This window comes from Aspergillus multicolor (genome assembly GCF_047715735.1).
Source record: "Aspergillus multicolor strain CBS 133.54 unplaced genomic scaffold BDW74scaffold_21, whole genome shotgun sequence".
Taxonomy (NCBI): Eukaryota; Fungi; Ascomycota; class Eurotiomycetes; order Eurotiales; family Aspergillaceae; genus Aspergillus; species Aspergillus multicolor.
In genome coordinates, this window is record NW_027395972.1 from 78,269 (window position 1) to 97,853 (window position 19,585).

The 19,585-nt window shown below is 54.4% G+C and overlaps 9 protein-coding genes across 9 annotated transcripts; 3 read left to right on the forward strand and 6 right to left on the reverse strand.

Annotated features, from left to right (window-relative positions):
* Positions 1–390: 390 nt before the first annotated feature.
* Positions 391–1,624, forward strand: BDW74DRAFT_180209 (ankyrin repeat domain-containing protein; the record flags this gene model as incomplete). The annotated part of the gene is made up of 3 exons (XM_073729680.1): positions 391–838; positions 895–1,300; positions 1,348–1,624. 3 exons carry the CDS (start codon positions 391–393, stop codon positions 1,622–1,624), a joined length of 1,131 nt encoding a protein of 376 aa, XP_073581637.1.
* A 422-nt stretch (positions 1,625–2,046) lies between these two features.
* On the forward strand, positions 2,047–3,133 carry BDW74DRAFT_157101 (SDR family oxidoreductase). The gene has a single exon (XM_073725085.1). It carries the CDS (start codon positions 2,067–2,069, stop codon positions 2,922–2,924), a length of 858 nt encoding a protein of 285 aa, XP_073581638.1. The 5' UTR covers positions 2,047–2,066; the 3' UTR covers positions 2,925–3,133.
* A 74-nt stretch (positions 3,134–3,207) lies between these two features.
* On the reverse strand, positions 3,208–3,746 carry BDW74DRAFT_180211 (uncharacterized protein; the record flags this gene model as incomplete). The annotated part of the gene is made up of 3 exons (XM_073729681.1): positions 3,208–3,331; positions 3,388–3,512; positions 3,648–3,746. The coding sequence occupies 3 exons, from the start codon at positions 3,744–3,746 to the stop codon at positions 3,208–3,210; spliced, it is 348 nt and encodes a 115-aa protein (XP_073581639.1).
* A 575-nt stretch (positions 3,747–4,321) lies between these two features.
* Positions 4,322–5,606, reverse strand: BDW74DRAFT_180212 (ketopantoate reductase family protein; the record flags this gene model as incomplete). Its single annotated transcript, XM_073729682.1, has 5 exons — positions 4,322–4,900; positions 4,988–5,190; positions 5,304–5,358; positions 5,417–5,510; positions 5,560–5,606. 5 exons carry the CDS (start codon positions 5,604–5,606, stop codon positions 4,322–4,324), a joined length of 978 nt encoding a protein of 325 aa, XP_073581640.1.
* A 217-nt stretch (positions 5,607–5,823) lies between these two features.
* BDW74DRAFT_180213 (uncharacterized protein) lies at positions 5,824–7,256 on the reverse strand (the record flags this gene model as incomplete). Its single annotated transcript, XM_073729683.1, has 4 exons — positions 5,824–6,278; positions 6,369–6,791; positions 6,863–7,010; positions 7,086–7,256. The coding sequence occupies 4 exons, from the start codon at positions 7,254–7,256 to the stop codon at positions 5,824–5,826; spliced, it is 1,197 nt and encodes a 398-aa protein (XP_073581641.1).
* Positions 7,257–8,873: 1,617 nt separating this feature from the next.
* On the reverse strand, positions 8,874–10,617 carry BDW74DRAFT_186579 (uncharacterized protein). Its single transcript, XM_073731291.1, has 2 exons — positions 10,206–10,617; positions 8,874–10,090 (listed from the first exon to the last, which is right to left on the reverse strand). Exons 1-2 carry the CDS (start codon positions 10,377–10,379, stop codon positions 9,035–9,037), a joined length of 1,230 nt encoding a protein of 409 aa, XP_073581642.1. The 5' UTR covers positions 10,380–10,617; the 3' UTR covers positions 8,874–9,034.
* Positions 10,618–12,227: 1,610 nt separating this feature from the next.
* On the reverse strand, positions 12,228–13,047 carry BDW74DRAFT_180215 (uncharacterized protein; the record flags this gene model as incomplete). The annotated part of the gene is made up of 2 exons (XM_073729684.1): positions 12,228–12,743; positions 12,805–13,047. The coding sequence occupies 2 exons, from the start codon at positions 13,045–13,047 to the stop codon at positions 12,228–12,230; spliced, it is 759 nt and encodes a 252-aa protein (XP_073581643.1).
* Positions 13,048–15,014: 1,967 nt separating this feature from the next.
* On the forward strand, positions 15,015–18,001 carry BDW74DRAFT_54542 (uncharacterized protein). The gene is made up of 3 exons (XM_073733121.1): positions 15,015–15,314; positions 15,401–16,661; positions 16,719–18,001. The coding sequence occupies exons 1-3, from the start codon at positions 15,215–15,217 to the stop codon at positions 17,683–17,685; spliced, it is 2,328 nt and encodes a 775-aa protein (XP_073581644.1). The 5' UTR covers positions 15,015–15,214; the 3' UTR covers positions 17,686–18,001.
* On the reverse strand, positions 17,868–19,270 carry BDW74DRAFT_180217 (S-adenosyl-L-methionine-dependent methyltransferase; the record flags this gene model as incomplete). Its single annotated transcript, XM_073729685.1, has 2 exons — positions 17,868–18,250; positions 18,325–19,270. The coding sequence occupies 2 exons, from the start codon at positions 19,268–19,270 to the stop codon at positions 17,868–17,870; spliced, it is 1,329 nt and encodes a 442-aa protein (XP_073581645.1).
* Positions 19,271–19,585: the final 315 nt, after the last annotated feature.

Consider the following 19,585-nt stretch of genomic DNA (forward strand, 5'->3'; position numbering starts at 1 on the left):
CACGGAGCGCTAACCGAGATAACGACCGCTTGACCCTCGAATCGAGTCGCCATCAGAATCTGTATATCGATGGGTGGGATCCTGGCTACGAGTCCCAGGACCGGACATCGGAGAATGGGCGAATGACAAACTGGATACAATCTAAACCTGATATAGACGTCGAAGTGGGCGGCGATGTCTCTCTCGGGCCTTATAAGGCTATTGATTCTTGGGGAAGCGAAGTGGACATTCACGACTCGGATTTTAATCTCCTTGCGAACAAAGTGAGATGAATTCTCAGTTACGATGACACAATCGGTTGCCCAATGGCTTGGTTCCCATTTCGCCATGTACCAATGCTTCCCCGGGAGCCTCTTGCAGTCTTGCGGATATGCGATCTGCAAGCGCAACATGGCGCTACTGGGAGTTCTCGCCAGCAAGACCAGTACTCCACAAGCCCACTTCTCCTGTGACAGCGAAAGAGACGAGATGAAGAAATACACTGCATCCGCAATTACGCAGCAATACCACGACGTCCTCACTGTGCTTTGGGAGTCTTTTGGCGAATGGACTAGAAAGCTATTCTGCGAGTTCGGCAGCTTCGCCGTGAGGGATGTGGCGCTTGACCGGTTCTTGCTTGTCTGGCCATACTTGAGAGACGACGGTTCCTTCATGACGACTGTTTTGAAGGATTCCAGCATATTCGGCCGCAATAAAGTCGTCGAGCACATTATACAAGACTGCCACAGCCGCGCAACTGGCCAAAATGAAGCCGTCCTGAAAATAGCGATTTGTCGCGACAGCCAACGGGTCTTCGACTTCTGGATGAAAGAAAAAGTTGACACTAGAAGGATTCTGAGTACGAACCAAAGGATCAAGGGCATGGCGATACCTGCTGCTTGCTATCTGCCGCAGCGGAGAAGGGCAACATCGACATGATTGCCAGGCTCTTGGAGCGGGACCGCGAATTATACCCCGGTCAGGGCATGCTGGCCGGTCTCCTGAAATTGGCATTCTCCCCGTGGAACTTCAGAAAGGCGGAGTATCTTCTGGATCAAGGGGCAGGTATCCATGAAGTCTCCCTGGATACAGCCATAGAGAGTAAGTGGAAAAAGGGCATCAAGTGCTTACTACAATCAGGAAGCAGGGACTTTCGGAGCAGCCAGTTTGGCACGGTTTTTCAGCGCGTGTGCATGGACGGGCACTGGGATACAGCGCAGTCGTTGCTGGAATATGGCCACGCCATCAATCCATCGAGTCCCATGGCTTCTGGTGGGAACAGTCCTCTCACAGGCGCCATCATAGGGGACACGCCAAAATTGTGGACCTTTTGATCAAGCGCGGTGCCTTGATATCTGATGCCCAAAGCAAGTTTGGGAACGCCTTGCAGATGGCATGCTATGTTGGTCGGAAGGACATCGTTGATATGATACTTGATCGAGACCCGGATGTAGAGACCTTCTTTCCACTAAAGGCTACGATGTGCGCCCATGCCCCGCCAACGCCCTTGGCCCTGGCTATTGATAGCAGGGATAAGGAGATTGTCCAAACCTTGCTGGCTAAGGGCGCTGCGCAATCGAAGTTAAGTGACTATCACCAAGGCCGTCTGGCGGGCTTGCTTGGGGAGATTTGTCCTACGGAGTAACTGCAACCTAATCGATTTTCTAGATACAGTATGCCGTTTTTTTTTGCTCGTTCAGCTTGTATATAAGACCCAATACGGTATAATCCCAAATTTCCAGACTACCATATGGTACAGTCTACGGCCACAAAAGCCGAGGCATCTCCGGCCCGATCCGATGCATGTACCCCATACCTACACAGGCCCAACGAGGTGACTCAAACTGATGTGTATGACGCGAGCCATTCTCCAGGATTCATTGAAACCGAGGAGACTCCTACCGGATTAGGTAGGAGCCTCGTATGCGTAAAACGAGGGATCCAGCCCCCATGCGGTGCTGACGTTGACCGCGGAATTAACTGCCTAAATCCCGCGCCCTTATCTCCATCTTGCTGTATATAATAGCTTACCCCCCATTCCTAATCTTCCTACACCAGACTATCATACCATCTCCAACAAAACTACCATGCCCCAAACCTGGTTCATCACTGGCGCATCCTCCGGCTTCGGGCTCGACCTCGCCCTCCTCGCCCTGCAATCCGGCCACAAGGTCATCGGAACCGTCCGAAACGCATCCAAATCCTCCACCGCAGTATCCGCAATCAAAAATGCCGGCGGCGAAATCCTCGAACTCGACGTCACGAACGCCAGCACCGTCTCCGACGTCGTGGCACAGGCCAATACCCTCCACGGCGGCATCGACATCCTCGTCAACAACGCGGGGTACTCGCTCCTCGGCGCAATCGAAGACATGAGCGACGAGGAAGCCCACGCGCAGCTTGAAACAAATTTCTTTGGGCCGCTGCGGTTGATCAGGGCGTTTTTGCCCACGCTCCGTGCCCGCGGAAATGGCACCATTGTGAACGTCAGCAGCGTCGCCGGCCAAGACGCCCAGCCAACATGCGGTCTGTATGCCGCTTCCAAATTTGCACTGGAGGGGTTATCTGAAGCTCTATCGCGCGAGGTTGAGCCGTTTGGTATTTCTGTCTTGATTGTTGAGCCGGGCGCCTTCCGCACGAATTTCCTCTCCGCGGTGCAGAAGACTGCTGCGCCGCTTTTGGAGCCGTATAAGGGTGGGCCGGTGGATGTTACCTTGCAGAGATTTGAGACTGCACAGGGGAGGCAGAGGGGGGATCCGGGCAAGGCGGTTAGACGCGTTTTTGAGGTTGTGACGGGAACGGGGGAGGCGGGGGATCTCAAGGGGAAGGTGTTGAGGTTGCCGCTTGGTCCAGATTGCGTTGAGAGGGTCGAGGGGAAGATGAGACGGTTAAGGGGGGATTTGGATATGGCGAGGGACGTTGCGATGGGGACGGACTTTGATTAGATGGCCTGATGCTACCGGTATGTACCTAGGTAGGGTTACTTTGGCCGCGCGAGCCCTAATGTGTACCATATAGGTATGATAGCCACATGTTGGTGTAGGTACATGCCGGTGAGGTCGGGTACAAATTAGACGCACAAAGCAGCCGGATTCCATTTATACTGTTTCAGGGTCATGTAGTGAATCATAATATACCAATATCTACGCGTATCCTTTCCTCTCCATATCACCTCATTTCCTCGACATAGCGTAGCTGGACTCGTGTTAAGTACGGCTGGCTCTCCCTTCAGAGCCCTCCGTAACCACCACCCCTTGTTACATCGGTGTCGGTGTCGGTGTTGGCATCGGCGTGGGCGTGGGCGTGGGCGCCATCATCAACAAGCTGCACTTCGATGCGATTCCCTCCAATTCTGCGCCATTGTTTGTTAGCTTCCGTCCACTGCATGAGTTAGGTGCCATAACATACTTAATATCATCCAAAGCGCGCACAAAGCGCCTGGCCTGTCCGGGGCTAGGGACTGTAAACAGCAACTTGGCGTATTCGTCGGGGCTTAGGGTGGTTTGGGTTTGGGCTGCCGCGTGGCCTACTCCCTATTTCACTCGTAGAGTCGTAATTAGACCCGAGTTTCTTTGGCCATGTACTGTCGCCAATACAGAGAGGTAGAATGGCCCTCAGCTAGGGTTGGGAAAGGAAAGGGAAGGGACAAGGACAAGAACAGAGCAGACCTGGATGCTTAGTATGTTTATTCCGCGCCGCGTGAAGGTGGTTTCGAGGCCCGTTGGGGTCGTTTCGGGCGGGAGGTTCTTGAGTGTGACGGTGGGCATGGTATGTATGGTTGGTAAGGGCCCGGGCTTATTCGGGGGTTGCGTTGGGTAGTAAGTAGGTAGGGTGGACAATCTCAAGGTAGATATACCTACTTTACCCCGGCTACCGCTGGAGGTTTCACAATGAAGTCAGTATGAGCAGTGTTGGCATCCGGCCGGGTCCATGGCTTAAATGTCCACGGGTGGATATTGAGTTATTACGGGTATGCGCCCCCCGACACCCTAAATGGTGATAAGCAGCCCGACAATGGGAAACACTGCGATTATCCATGGATGGGTGGCAACTCTAGTTACTTTAGTATAAGCAATGGACGGAGCAGGCGATGTTGGAATTGTTTCTTACCCTATAACCTGGGAAACTCCCACGCATACACCTTCGCCTGCCATTCTACTGAAAGTAAAGCATTTCCTTGAGACCAAGCTCTTACGCTAACCGCATAGAGCTAGATATTCTCACAATCCGATGAACTACTGGTTGTTGCCCACATCTTTCGTCACGTATATCACTGCCCCATAGCCATAGCCATAGCCCCTAACCCTGACCCCTGCACATGCCGGTGCCCCTAGTTGTATCCCTATATAGCCCTAGCCCTAATCCGCCCATTAACAGCCTGCAACAGTACATAAAGCCCCTCCAAACACGGCGTATCAACCCCCAACTCCCTTCCCTTCTTCACCGGCACGCCCAGAATAACCTCAACCTCCATCTCCCGTCCCGCCTCGCGATCAGCCTGCATGCTTGTCCTCAACTCTCCAAGCCCCTGCGCCTTCGCAATCAGAGCGTCCGCCAGCCCGTCCTTAACAGCCACACCACTCGCCTCAGCAACGAAAATAACCTCGTTCATGAGTCGGCGCGTGTAGGGGATCGCGTCGGGGGATGAAGATAGCCAAGACGCCACATCCTGGTCCGTCAACGTCGTAATCGCATTCCAAGCAACGTTCCAGATGACTTTTTCCCAGCGGCGGGGCTGGATGTCCGCGAAGGTTGAGAGGTGTGTGCCGCCGGAGAGCAGGAGGGATGTTAACGTGTTCAGCCGGGATTCTTCGAGAGCAGTGTCATTGAGAACGGCGTTGGGAAATAGGCCGAGCTCGGTGTGCTCGGAGCCCGTGTGGTATATCACCCCTGGGGAGGGCTGGGAGGCGCCGACCCAGACCTGCATAGCCAGTATCAGCAATGTTCTTTCTGTGCTTGTATGATGTTTGCAGAGTAAGATAGTTGGAATGATGAGGAAGTGACATACAACGCCCGAGATAATCGTAACCTTTGCCCACCGCGCCCGAAACGGATCCTCGTTGCCGACGCCGTTCTGCAGGATGACGATCGTGCTGTTCTCGTTGACGACGGGGTCGAGGGGTAGTATGGCGCCGTAGGGGTCCACGGCCTTATGCGCGCAGACGATATAGTCGAAGTGCTGGTCGGATGCGTCGGAGGGGGTGCGGATTACTTGCCCAATTCCAACGTAAGCATTTGGTTTACTTAAAGCCGTTGTATAGGAGATTTCTCCATGCCATCGATAGGTAGAAGAGTAGGGTCTGCGCTGGGGAGCAGGTACGCACCGTGATCCGGACGGAAGGTGTGCTTCCCGTGGTTCTTGCTGTCGATTGAAACGCCCTGGCGCATTTTATTGGTACTTTTGTATAGAAAGTACTAGGATGGCAAGGGGAAATACATTCTTAACCACGGCGTCGTAGTTCGAGCGCGCGACGACGGTCAATTTCACGCGGTCGCAGCGGCTCAGGATGAAGGCGTAGAAGGAGCCGATGCTGCAGCAGTTAGATTCGGGGTCGATGTGTGTTGTGAAGGGGCACGTACGCTCCAAGGCCGTAGAGGAGCACATTGACCTGCTCACTGTCCGCCATTGCAAGTTGTTGGTTGCAGAAAAATGGAGATAAGAAACGAGGGGAAAGTGACGTTAAGTTGGTGCGGGGATGGATCGGAGAAAGGTCCGAGGTTGGAGATAAACCATACAATACAGCAGGTACAGTGTCATACAAGTCATCGACATAATATAATTTATCAGATGGGTATCCCGAAAGAGAAATATGGACGAACGACTGGAAATTATGGTAGGGCAAGTCATCTCAAATTCATCGGCACAACGCTCTTCAGCTCGAGGTCCCTAGTCCTCTTACTCTCCTCGGGACCAGGGCCCTCCTCACCATCACTCTCAACAATGACCTCTCTCGTCTGCCAAATCCCCTGCTGCGACGAATGACTCTTTTGACTTCCTTGCTCCATATCGGCGTCAAAGCCCAGCCCAAACGGCATTCCAGCACTGGTGTCATGGTCCTGCGTCACCGTCTCAACCTGCGTCTCCTGCAGCAGCTCCGTCTCCGTGATATACTTCTTCGATCGTGACCTTGGCGTCGAGGAGAGCTTAAACCCGGAGCCAAAAGACGAAGACTTTCTAGAGGAGCTGCGGGACTCAAAGGCGCGGCGGAAGAAGGGGCGTAATGTTGGTATACATGCGGCGACGATCACGACGTTCTGCTCGATGAGGCCCCAGATTACGAGGGGGGTTACGTTGTATACTGCAGGACACAACCCGTCAGCAAACCTAGACATTTTGCACAAACAACCCATAAAAAAAGGGAGGAGAAGGAAAGGGAAAGTAAACGTACGTGGATCCTCCCGATCCGTAAAAAGCGGCAAATACGTCGCTTTCACAATCGTCACAATAGCACTGAGCAGCGTAAGACCCATCATAATACACACCCCGATCTTCGTGCCGGGTCTCATCTGCAGTTTCCAGAAAACGGAGATCGGGACCACGGCAAGTATGATATCCGTCATGGTCGTGTACGCGCTGACCCAATACGAAAAATCGTAGAAGATGCGCTCGTCCCAGCAGGTCGCGTCTGTGAGTGTATGGTCCCAGAGCACGGCGGTGGGTTTGCATTGCAGGAAAATGAGGAAGATGGAGACCATGGCGAAGACGACCTGCATTATGGACATTCCGAGCAATAGCCTCGAGCGCAGGGGATTTGGGTCCAGCAGGTTGTTTATTAGGATTGCGATGGAGATGTTGGGGAAGGAGAAGGAGCCTGCCACGTTCAAATAAACTTGTTAGTCTTGAAGGGGGGTCAAGGGGGTTACTTGGACTGGCAAGACGAACCGATGTTAAACGGATACCCCAGGATCTGCCAGTACGCCGTCTTGCTCACCCTCTCGATGCCGTGCTCTGCGATGACTGCGGCGGTATGCCGGCCTAGCCCTAGGGTTACAGAGTATGAGACTAGTGCTGCGGCGATAATGCTGAGGGCCTGCAGGTGCAACCGTCAGCCCCTTGCCCCTTACCCATAGCAGGGCTCATCTGTTGGTGTGGTAGGCATACATACCAGCGAAAAAAAAATAAAAAAATCATCCCACCCAAGCCGGTGCACCATATGCCGCGCCGTGACCTTTAATCCCACTGTTGCAATCGCAATTCCTGTGAATACCCATCCCACAATTTGCACCTCTGCCTGCCGGTTCTCGTGGAAGTCGACGTTGGTGTTTATGGTGGCCATGGTTAGAAGTGCTGAGTCCTGACACGGGCCAGCAAAGAAGCCCGGGATTGGATAAACGACGGGCTATATGTCGTACCCTAGATAGCAAACGGCCGGGGTAAGACAAGATAAGCGTTGAAGCAGGGCGCTGACAATAGATATAGCCCGGCAGACCCGATGGCCAGTGCTGTCAAAACAAATCTATCAAATCCACCTACGTAGGCAGTGGAGGCCAACAAACGGTCCCGCGAGATGGACGCCTTTTAGGGCAGCCCTGGGGCCCTGGCCTGTTTGTTGTTGCACAATCACAGCACATCTGCATTCACCAGTGCGCAATCTGCAGCCTGCAAGCAGCACAATAATTCGTCGGTGTCGGTGTTCATATTGCTTTTTCCATGCCCGCCAGCCAGTGACAATGGGGTCATACGGGTCCGGAAAGAAATTGAAGCTCGGCGCCCCCTGCAGTGCAATCAATAAAGCCTTAATCACAATAATGGGATCGGGATACAAGAGGGATTGTTCAACCGGCAACGCGACGCTCTAGGCCATCCATTGGGGAGAATTAGTCCGCACGGTTCAGGGGCAATCTAGGGCTCGAACATACGAACCATTGGACATGTCAGAGCAAACCTTGAGACCCGTTACCGGCCGTAGGTTCCCAATGCATCAGGATCGGGATCTAAACGGGGCCTTGGGTATGAGATTAGATGAGAATTGAGATCAGAGATGGAGTTGCTTGTTTGTCCATTGCCGTGGGATGTTTGCTTTTGCGCGTTCGGGCCCAAGGTCGGAAATCTGCACGCCCAGTTGGGGATCCCTGTCTAAGATCGCGCTCCTTGGTTGCGAAGCCAATTTCGATTTTCAAGTCTGGAGATCGGGAGATGGTTATGCACAGGCTGTGCCTTCAGTGGCGCTTGCCAGCAAGCTGGTCTGTGCAGACCTGGCTGCCGATCCACATCACCTCTGCAATCATCGCGTCCCATACTGAGCACGGATATTGTAGGCGGCGGGGGTGGCTAACATAACAGAAAACTCCGTGCCTTGGATCTCCTGCATAGCGACCCCAATTATGGGCTCGGCTAGGCGGGATGCCAATATCACACGCATATTTCCGGGCGTTTCACTCCGGAGTACTCCGTCTACGGAGTGCGTCTGAGACTTCGAGTTCCTCGCATTTTCTCCCGAATACATACAAATTATTCGCTGGATTGAAGTCAAAGCTCGATGATCTGCACCGTCACCGTTGCTCCAAAGTGAAGATCCCTGATGTCTCGAATCGGGGATAAGATCGACTTATTATGCTTTGGACTGGGTTACCCCGTAGTCGTACCGACACCGGTTGACAACGGTCGGTCTTCGCAGTAATCCTTCCTTCTTGCTCTTCGCTTCCAGGGCTGGTCGCAGGTCAGAAGGTTGAGGGTGCAGTGTCCCATCCTACAAGGAACTCTTAACTAGATTGGATTATCTTGCCGGGATGTACGAGCCTTTCTCAACCATTCACTGTTCCAGTCTCCAAAAGTCAATCAAGACTGTTGTGCTAGGAGGCAAGACGAAACTGCGCTGATTGCACCTCAGATGCATTTGCAATTGAACTAGGGCTAAATAGAACTACCCCCGGACCTAGAGCTACAGCTGGAGACAACTTTTGCAGGAAGAGAAAATATAGCAAGCATTATTTTTAACGAAAAAAAAAAATAAAAATGGATTACCATATAAGCAACTATTAAAGGCAGCAACATATTTCCGCCCTCTCTCATCCTATCCAAACTTCCCAACCCTCGATCCTAATCTCCTGGAAATTACGCCAACTCTGCCTCAATAACACTCTCCGCAACCCCGGGATACATCCAAATCTTCACGATCCTCAACCCTGCAGCCGCCAGAATATCACCCCACTCCTTCTCCGTCCTCTCGCGCACCGCAAAGTGCGCCAGCATCATGAGATCCATGTTCGTCGCGGCAAGCGTGGGCTTCTCCTCGCTAACGACGATCTCATTTAACAAGACACGCGAGTAGCCCTTCTTCAATGCCGGGACGAGATTCTGCAGAATCTTTATCCCGTTTTCGTCGCTCCAGTCGTGCAGGATCGAGTGAAGACTATATGCTCGGGCACCTACGACAGGTTGCGGCGTGAAGAAGTCGTGTGCTGCTGCGGTGAAGGGGGCCTCGGGCTCCGTTTCTTGGGTACTTGTAGACTCGATGACGCCTGCAATGACAGCCTCGCGGTCCTGCAGGATGATCTTTCCCGGGTGTCCTGCGTGCGCTGCAGCAAACCCCATGACGTCGTGGCCGCGCCCGCCGCCGACATCGACCAAAAGCACATCCGATCCCGATTCCTCTGCATCAAACCCCGCGATTAACCGTTCCTGCACGGGGTAGAAACCATCATCGTACCAGTTCTTCTTCCCCGCGCGGTACGCACTCATGAAGGAATCAAAGTGCTGCAGATTCGGGGGATTGGCGACAAGCCACTCGAAGAAGGGGAGCGTTGTGCGGTGTGCATTCTGGAAGGGGCCGTCTAGTGTGCCCAGTTCTGGCGAGGTGTACCCGCGGCTCTTGAAGTGGGACGGAAAGTTATTGAAGGAGGGGCGTGCGGTGTCGTAGCAGAAAGCTATGCTGTGCTGGTAGTTTTCCTCCGCTAGGCCGTTTGAGAGGGCGGTTGCCCGGAAGGTTCCGTCCTTGAAGGAGAGCAGGTACATGGCGACAAGGTGCCGGGCTAGACGGGAGAGTAGCAGGATGTCAGTCCCGGTCTTCTGGGCCAGGGAGTGCACGGTTAGGCCTGTTTCCCCGGCGGCGCGGAGATGCTGGAACAGGTGCGTGTCGACGGCCATGCGGATGATGGCGGATTGGGCGGGCTGTGGGACGGAGACAGCTTGTTAGAGCCATCATAGTACAGTAAAGTGAGGGAAGCGTGAAGGGAGGCTGCATGTTGATGCTTGCACCGCACCTGCAGGGAAGGAAGGCACTCACCTCCGCCCAGAATGTCCGCTGCAGGAACTCGGACGGGATCTCCAGCTGTGTTACCAGCGCGCGGCCAAGGTCGATTAGGGTTTCGCGACTGCCGGCTTCATTCTGCTCGTAGGCTTTGCCGGCGGATGCCAGTGATTTGAGGATGGAGGTGATGGGGGTGATGGGGGTGGCCATGCTCGCGTGGGTTGACAGGGATGGGAGGTACCTAGGGCAGATGGTTCGGGTATGAAGGATAAGGTAGGAAAGAAGTCGGAGCCAGTGTCAAAAATCCAGGGTTAAGAAGTCGCACAGACAAAGAACCGGCGCCCGAGTCCTGCGCGCTGAAGCGGACGCATGGGCGGCATTGAGTTTGCTGGCGTGGATGGGTTCATGTCCATCTGCAGGGTAAGACGACTATCGCCGCTTAGCGCTCTTTGACACAATGCAAATAAGATGGTATCGAGATACTCCGGGTGAGGTGAGCACTGAGCACTTCTGAGGTCAGTGTACTTACTATGGTACTCCGTACTGGGCCTGACTACCCGCGCACTACGGACCAAGCCGTAAATCATGGGGCCAGGCAATGTCATGCTCCATGCATCAGGTAATGTCAGAAGAGCCCGCCTCTGCATTGTGCCCACAAGATCGCCGGCCAATGCGCCTGCTATCGCCCTAACTAGGGCTACTCCGTATTGTGCAGCCAGCTGCCGGCGATCCCATTCCCGCTGGGATTGAAATTCGACCAAAGCATTGAAAATCGCCGATGGTCCTTCTTGGGATGAACACAGGAAGTCATAAGACTTTCGAGGAAATGTCGCCCCATTACATTCCGAATAGTTCGCCACTGTGTTTTGTCAAGTCCCTGCTCTCATTATCTGGTAGATGCAGGATCGAGCCGATCGCCCTGAATGACCCCTGGGCGGGGTGACCTTCCTCCCCGATCTGCAGCCCTCTGTCTCCAAGCGTTCATTCGCTCTTGACTTTCCCCACTGGACCATCATTACGGAGTATGTCTGGAGTGGGCTCGCCGGTGTGAGTCTAGACGGCCCGCACACTCGGATGCCATTCAAGGTTCAATAACCCCGTCAATCGCCCGTGCTTGACACCTGTCACATACAACTCCATCATTCGGACGAGCGAAACAGGCTTTCTATACCGAAACTCAATCTTGATCCTTGAGAAGGGAGCAGGGAATGCGACGCTGCCCAGGACTAGCGGTGAGGCAGTGCAGATCCGACCAAGCGGCCGGAATTTCCCCTCGTGCAATGCGGATGCTCTTTGCTTTTTCTGTTCGCGGATTGCCGTACCCGGTAATGGCGCAGCCGGACTGAAATTATCCCTCGGGGTTTAATTATCGTTTAGGCTCACGCTCACAAAGCAGATGGAATGCCCTGCATAATCTTCCAAGTTACCCACAGACGCTACAAGGAGTAAAAGCTTCTGAGCTGGAGGCTGAGCATCGATAAACCTCTCGGGAACGGCCAGTAGAATGCATCCAGAGACCTGCCCTGATCGTGCCACTGCCGATTATTGCGCACGGGCTCCGAGGGGTATATACTCCGCCTCGCTACCGAGCCCTATCCTAGGATCATAAAACCGAGGAATCCGTGCGCTGAAGTTCGTCCGTCCAGCCCAGGTTCCTGTTGATTTTGCCGGTCTATACTCCGTACTCCGCTCCTTGGTCCTGAGTATCTTTGAAGTATGATCGGAGTTATACTGGGCCGTTCATCACCAGGCGTGCTCCGACCGTGCATATCGCAAGTTCAGCTTACCAGCGGCGGTCAGACGGTTATTTGCACCACCAATGTCAGGGGTCTCCTTAGGGTTTCCTCCCTTGTTCGCTGCCACATCTTCCAATGTGGCGAGCAGCCCTATGGCGGGCGTCACCTCACAAATGCTGTCAGGCACCGGGCGAAGGAGTCATGGGGACATCAGCAAGTCGCCTAAGAGCTGGCTTGGCAGCAGGGTGGGTGCTCGTAGGCCTTTCTCCTACAGGGCGTGGTATCTATGCACCTCCACTCCGTAGAACTGGGGCTTTCACGCTCAGTCCACTTCAATCACTTGCCTCTGCAACAGGGAACACAGGTAATCCTGGGAAATAGCTTCGCCACGCTCCACCAGGAACTCCCTCACCCTAACACACCAACGCGTCTGGACAACTTCCCAAAGCGGGGTCTCCAACTCATCAAACTCCATCTGGAGCTCCGGCGCAAGGCTCTCCAGCTCCTCGGTGAACTCGTCTTTCTCTTCCTGGATCTCCACCGCATCGTCCGCATCGAACGGGATCGTTTTGATGGAACTCGGGGCGTGCTGGAGGCTGCGACATGTATTCGTGAGCCCGAGGTCCATGAACGTGAGGAAGCGGAGGACTTGGTGCGATGTAGTCAGGTCTGTCACTGATGAAGTTCCACTCGCCCGGGGATTATTGTTGAGCAGGACCCTTATTTGCATGGCAAGCTGTTCTTCCCGGTGGGCGAGCCAACTTCCCTTGTTGAACCAGTAGTAATAGTGCGACACAGAAGCAGTGATACCCTTCGTTTCCAGGATTCGGTATACTGCCTGAGTCACAGTTACTGGCTGCCTGGAACGCCAATGCACCATGTAAGATCGACACCGGTACAGAAAGCCGAAGAAGAGACGTAGTACTCTGGGTACAGGACTTGAGGGGCTCACAAATACCCCAATGCAGGTGCTGCATATTGACTACTGCGATATCGAGGGCGATGATATGGCGCGCGGGGGTGTTGTCGTGCCCTCGTCGGGTGTCGAGGATTGCGCCTTTCATGACCAGCCACTGCGCTCGTTCGATGAGGACCTGGATATCCTCGCGACAGACGCCGTTTTGCTGGCGGATGTAGAGCATCAGATGGAGTTATGTCAGGGTTCACCTACTGTGAAATATGGTATGGTATGGTAGGGCAGGGCAGGGCAGGGTCACTATGAAAGAGCCAAATACCAGTAAACCGTCGATGAATAACGTATTCCCAGTTCAACCACGCAGAAGAAGCAGGAGCCTCTCCATTCTCTGGCCTCTGGTACCTAGTTCTTAGGCTCCACCAGCGGCCCCAACTTGCCCTTCTCAGCAACCTAAGCTTGTTGTGCAGCTTCCTGGGCGCAACGTGTATCTCCCCCGCGCCGACTGCGCCTTGAGGTTTGCGGACTGGACGGAACCTGAGGGGGCTCGATGGTGCCTCCTACTTCTGGGAGGAGGTAAGGCACAGTGGCCATCCGGGAGGTTTACCTATATCTGCCTAATGAGGAGGCCAGGTCCACCCGAACTGTCAACGGCTTCTATGGCCGGGCCGTCGTGGTAATCTATCAAGGACAAAGGGAGTTCCATCGGTTGCAAACTAAACGATTGTGCCCTTTGTTATAGACCCGGACGAGAGAGCACCGTGACAAGAATTGATGAAGATTCAAAACAACTACAAAGAACAGTCCAGACAGAGAACAGCCCTCCAGTGGCAATAAAGGCACAATCCCGATCAAACTATCCTTTCAATACCCGCGTCTTTATTTAGTAATGGCTAGAGATCTATATCAGTATCGACTACGGATAGCAACCGACCAAGCCATGCCAGGTCCTCTAATCAGGGTTGTAATTATCAGATCAAAGACGATTATCTTTCAACGCCAGATAAAGGCTGAGCGTCTAAGGAATAGACAAGAACATATAAACCCTGGGGAATCTTCGATTCCCCCAGTCCAGGCCATTTCGAGTATCAGTTGCTACCATACCCAAGGAAGTTCGGCCTCCCAATCCGAATTCCAAAACACCAGGTACTGAGCTCCGCCCCCATTAATTCCCAAATCCTGCCCACCCGCACCATGGACATCCAACGCATATCTAAAACCTCCAAGGAGATCGCCAGCGACGTAGCTGCGCACCTTGACGGCGCCAAAATCCCCAACGCCCTCGTCGGCTGGCTAGCCCTCACCCGTGCGGCATCAGCGTGGACTTGATAGCTATGAGACGCTTTGGAAGCTTCGCGATGAACTTGCGGAGGCTGGGGAGTTGGGGCCGCTTGTTCAAGTTGACCGCAAGGGGCATTGTCAGTTGGAGAGGGAGAGGGGGAGCGAGAAGGAGAGCTTGGGGCATTAGTAGGCTGTCTTTCCCCTATTTCTTTTTTTGTGTATGGCTCAGTTTGGCTTTGCGGAGTCCACTCGTTACTTTGCATGTTCTTTGCCTCAATCTATTTTCTCTTTCTGTATGCTTCCTTGATGTCGTAGTTGGTATGCTCTACATAGAGACAATTTGTCCTTATACCCTCTGTACTGTGCCGCTTATTCTTTGTCTACCTGTTTACACCTCACCACCGATAGATGGTGTATACCATATCCTTCAGCTGTACCGTCCCTCGTGTGTACCCTGCTTCTAAGAAGGCGTTGCGTGGCAACCCGCAGGTCTTGCTTGTTATCTTGCTGAGAATGCCATATACTATGAATCAGCAAGACTAGATACTCGAGGATATGGTAACATTGTCCCATGCCTTTCGATCCAAGAGGGCATAGTCCGTAGTCCGGTGGCATAACAACATTATGCTTTATGCTTACTAACCAGCTCTCAGTCCCGCGACACGAAATGGCTTGACTTGGCCAACAAACTCTCTCACTTTCATCCTCGCTCATCCACAACCTCTTGAACTCCACTGACTCTCAATTTCCTCCCTATCGCACTCATCTAAGACCATAAATATCCGGCACATTGAATGTAGCCAGGTACCGACCTTCGCAGAGAGGACTCAGCACTAGGCACCACGAACCAGCGCAGGCAGCACCGGCGGCTCCAAGCGCCCGGGGCCTCGCCTCCCCACTTGTTGTCCAGCTCACCAATGGATATGATTACAGTCGGACCCTGGCCTGGAACCGGTCTCTTGGCGCCTCGTTATGTTGCGATATTTTCTAGCAGTCTCTCCTTTTTTTCTTCGGAACTCTGGAATGCTGTTTTGATGGCAGAGTCTGCCGCTGTGTTTTAGCCGGTCTTCTCTATCACAATTGCTTAGTTAATCTAGAGGACAACAGATATTGCAATGGCTCCAAGACGCCTGACCCCGATCTACAAGCACACGGACGCAGGCGGATCCCTCGCCATCACTCACGTCCACAATGCAAACCAGGATATGCCGCTTGGTGGGTAAATCTGACATATGATCGGCGCTGCCGCATCGCACCCCCATACCCGTACTCCTAGAATATAACAACACTAATCCGTCCAGTCGACCGCGTGATCGAACCCCAAACAATAGCGCACTTCCTCTCCTTCTGCTGCGAGGGGACACTGCCCGATGGGAAAACAACAACACTGGAACTCCTCAAGGGCGCCGAACTATCCTTGCTAGATGAAATCCCGGAAACAGACAATAACGCCCTCAATTTCATGGACCGCGTCATGAGCCGCATCGGGTCCCTAGAAGACGAGGCCCGCATGACCATCGTCGGCCGCAACATCTGGTCCGTCAAGAACCGCGCGTGGGCGGGCATAATCCCGCTCTCCGAAGAACGCTGGGCGGAGAAGGGCCTCTCGCACCCCGACAACTTCGACACCGCGGCGCAGTATCTTTCGTCCGTGCTGTCGGCGTTCGAGTACCTCAATCGCCCGCGCGTGCAGGATAATATGCGCGATACATTCAACCTGATCTCGCTGCACTGGGGCGAGTTCGAGACGTACGTCAACGCGCGTCGAGAGGAGGGACAGAAGTCCGTACGACTCCGTAAACTCTGGGCGGAATTCATAGCCGCGCATTTCGAGCTCGTCACGACGCGCGCGCACCGCTGGGTGCTGGCGCACGTTGACGCCCTCCGCGACCCGCTGGTCCGCGAGCTCGGGATCTACCGTCCACCTAACCTCGACGAGATCGATACCGTGCAGTGGCGGATCATGGACCGGCTGCATACGCTCGGCGAGATCGCGGGCGTTGCGGATTACACGATCATGCTGCCGATGCACGGGTACCATGGGTGTGTGACGCCGTCGGTTCCACCGGGTATTCTGCCCTCGCTGCGCTCGCCGAGCTGGGATGTCCGGTGCAAGGCGTATGGGCCGTACCTGAAGAATATCTCGCGCGCGCAGAAGGTGCAGGAGACTATTGAGAGGGTGAATCGCGGGGCTCCAAGGCCGCCAATTGCGGACCCGGTTGAGTTCCAGCGCACGATCCGGCTGCAGATATCGTGTCAGGCGCGTGTGAGGCGGGAGATTCGGGGGGAGGATGTTGAGCCCGTGCCAAAGGAGCCGTGGATTCCGGACGTTCTGCGCTCGGTCAAGACGGGGGAGGCGCGGGTGGGGTTTGTTGTGTATCGGCTGACGTATGGGCAGGGTGAGGCGGAGTGGAGGGCATTTCGGGAGAATTTTGAAGCGCATGTTTCGGACTGGGGACGCGGGCAGACGGGGTCGTCAGCGTTGAAGCCGTATTTGAAACTGCTGTGGCGGGATGGAAGGGAGTGCGGGATTCCCGAGGGGGACGTTGAGGCTGCGAAGAGGTACTTCCAACCCCTCCCACCCACCTCAACCCTGACTAACCCACTATGGTACTCTAGACACTACCTCGCCACATACCCAGACTCCAAAGGCAAAGAATTCTCCCAGTTCCCGGACACCACCCCCCTAACCCTCCTCGACTCCATCAACCGCCGCGCCTTCCTCGCCGTCGATGCTGCAAGCTACACCTCCTACACAAGCAGTTCATACAAACCCTGCATCCCCGCCATCCCAACCGGGGACTTCACCGGCTTCGTCCTCGCCGTGGATCCGGACTTCGACCCCGCCGAGGGCCCAGACCGCCCCGACGAAACACCGGGCTTCTATGGCCAGCTCCGCGTCCTGGGGAGTCTGGTCTGGGGCGACCTCTTTGGCATGCTGGCGTCGCAGTGCGCTATTCTTGAAGATCTGTGGCCGCTTGCACTCGATCATCCGGATCATGTCTACGCGGGGCCGCTGGTTCCGCTGGTGCTGAAGGCGTGGCGCGTGCATAATGGACTCCGAGGGGTTCTTATGAATGAAGTTGTGAAGTTTGTTAGGGGACAGTGTGATGGACGGGAATTGCTGACCACGGCCAATCCGAATATAGGCACCAATATAGGCCCTGGTGCTGGTACTCCTGCTGGTGCTGCTACTGGTACTGGTCCTGGACGCAGCACGAGCACAAGCACAAGCAGAACACCGCCGACGCGGACGCTACCAGCGACCTCCCCGGAACCAAACCCCCTCCGCACCTGGATGATGTTCCAGTACGCGCGCTACCTGCGCGAGCGCGGGGCAACGCGGCAGGCGATTCTCGTGGAGTGCATGGTTCGGGCGCCGCGCGGGGCGATGCCGGATGTCGACGAGGTGGCGAGGAGGATGGAGCTCGAGGGGTTGAGTATGTCGGCGGAGGGGATTGCGGCTGAGGCGGCGGCGTTGGCGGCGAGGCGGGATTGGCAAGGTGGGTGGAGGGGTGGTGGGGGTGGTGGTGCTGGTGGCAATGGCGGAGGGATGCCCGGGGGTGGAGGATGTCCGTTGCAGTAACCCAGGCAGGTAGTGCAATGTACCCTATAGGTAATCTTCCGCTCTTGGACTCTGTGCTTCATGATGAGCGCTGTATAGTATAGCCGTGACTTATATGTATAGAAGTCATACACACAAACTTTCTTCGCTCTCTCTCCCTATATCACTCTATCCATCCTCTGGAACCACCACCACCAAGTATCTCATACATCCCCCTCCGGATTCTCCGCACCCTCTCCCTTCCTAGAACCAAGAGCAGATCCAGAACTAGAAGCAAGCCCAACCTCAATCACACTCTCCATCCCAATCCCAAGCTTCCCACCCCAAATCCCCTTGATCTCCAGCCCAACGCTTTCCAACAGCTCTTTCCATTCATTGCGCGACCGCTCCACCCCCGCCCCAATACACATCATCTGGATATCCAGCGACGCCTGGAACAGCGGCGTGTCCGTGTCAGGAAGGACAAAGTCCACGATTAGGATTCGTGAGTCGGGAGACATTGCGGGAATGATGTTTGATAGGATCTGTACACAGATGCTGTCGGGCCAGTCGTGCAGGATGGAGCGGAGGTAGTAGATTTTTGCTCCTGGTGGTATGTTAGTAGTAGGAATGGGTGGTTTGAGGGGTAAATGGGGAGAAGTTGAGTAGGGGGTTAGGTACCTTTGACAGGCTGTGTCTTGAAGAAGTTATACGCCATCACCTCAATCCCCTTCTCATTCAGATCTTTATCTTTGCCATCCACAACAGCCGGGAGGTCCTGCAATATCAGTTTCCCAGGAAGGTGAGGGTACTGTTCCCGTAGCGCAAGAAGGTCATGCCCCTCGTTCCCGCCAATATCGACGATGAAGACACCATCACCCTTCAAGTTCCCATCTATCCTGTCCCCACTCCCAGTGGCCATCGAAGACGAAAAGGAAGCCAGAAAAGCCTCCTCAAACGGAAAATCCTCAAACCACATCCTCCCCCCCTGCCGTCTGGAGACCATATACCGATTAAACCTTTCCTGCTGCTCGGGTCGATCACCCAGCCACTCGAACTGGCTTTGGCCTGTTGCGAAGCGCATCGGGCTAGCATTATACTCGCTTGGCATTTCGTATTTGTTCTCGCAGAAGTATGCCGGTAGACTGGAGAGGGCCGGCATCGTCATGTCATACAGACACCGCGCCCCATCTTTCCCGAGCGGGCGGGTCATGATCTCGGTCTTGTTGGTTGGTGCGTATACACCCGGTCTATGGCATGCCGCGAGACCCAGAGCGGTAGCGACCCTCATGAGGCGGGTTATAAGGCTCTTTTCTGCGCCTGTGTGCTGTGCTAGCTGCTCTACTGACACCCCGTCTCCTCCATTACCATATCCACGTTCGAGCAGGATTTCGAAAATACCCAGGTCGATTAGGACACGGATAGCTGCATTCTGCGGCGGCTGGTAGATTAGCCTTCGCGCTGTCTCGGTTGGGGTTTCGACGGCGAGGCGGAGCTTGTCGATTAGGGAGAGGAGGTGGGCGTGTGTGGCGGGACTTTGTGAGGAGCTCGTGTCTTGCAACGCGGCGACGCGGATGTCTTCTGTTAGGGAGAGGATCGTTGGGCCTGTTGTGCCGAGGGGGCCCATTGTGACGTACAAGATTGGTCAGAATATAAATTGATGGAGAGATGAGGAAGCCAAGGCAAGGTGTAAGTTTGGGGAGAGATGTGCAATGTATGGAATTTCTGAAAACAAAGCCGTTGTTAGAAGGCACGTATCGGAAGGTTGAACTTATATCATGGCATATAAGATCCCAATATAACTTTATCGAGCCATTTACGTCATGCCCGAATCTTTACGCTCGCATTACTCCGAAGCTGAAAAGCAACCAACTTGCAGTTCAGCACATGGCCAAGCCAAATCTTGCGCCCTGGTCAAATGTTTCAAGGCAGTGGCCTCTGT

Coding starts and splice junctions, on each gene's coding strand:
- BDW74DRAFT_157101 (XM_073725085.1), top strand. CDS start 2,067: ATGCCCCAAACCTGGTTCATCACTGGCGCATCCTCCGGCTTCGGGCTC.
- BDW74DRAFT_186579 (XM_073731291.1), bottom strand. CDS start 10,379: ATGGCCACCCCCATCACCCCCATCACCTCCATCCTCAAATCACTGGCA. Junction 10,091..10,205: donor AGCGGACATTCTGGGCGGAG/GTGAGTGCCTTC, acceptor TCCGTCCCACAG/CCCGCCCAATCCGCCATCAT.
- BDW74DRAFT_54542 (XM_073733121.1), top strand. CDS start 15,215: ATGGCTCCAAGACGCCTGACCCCGATCTACAAGCACACGGACGCAGGC. Junction 15,315..15,400: donor AAACCAGGATATGCCGCTTG/GTGGGTAAATCT, acceptor TAATCCGTCCAG/TCGACCGCGTGATCGAACCC. Junction 16,662..16,718: donor GACGTTGAGGCTGCGAAGAG/GTACTTCCAACC, acceptor ATGGTACTCTAG/ACACTACCTCGCCACATACC.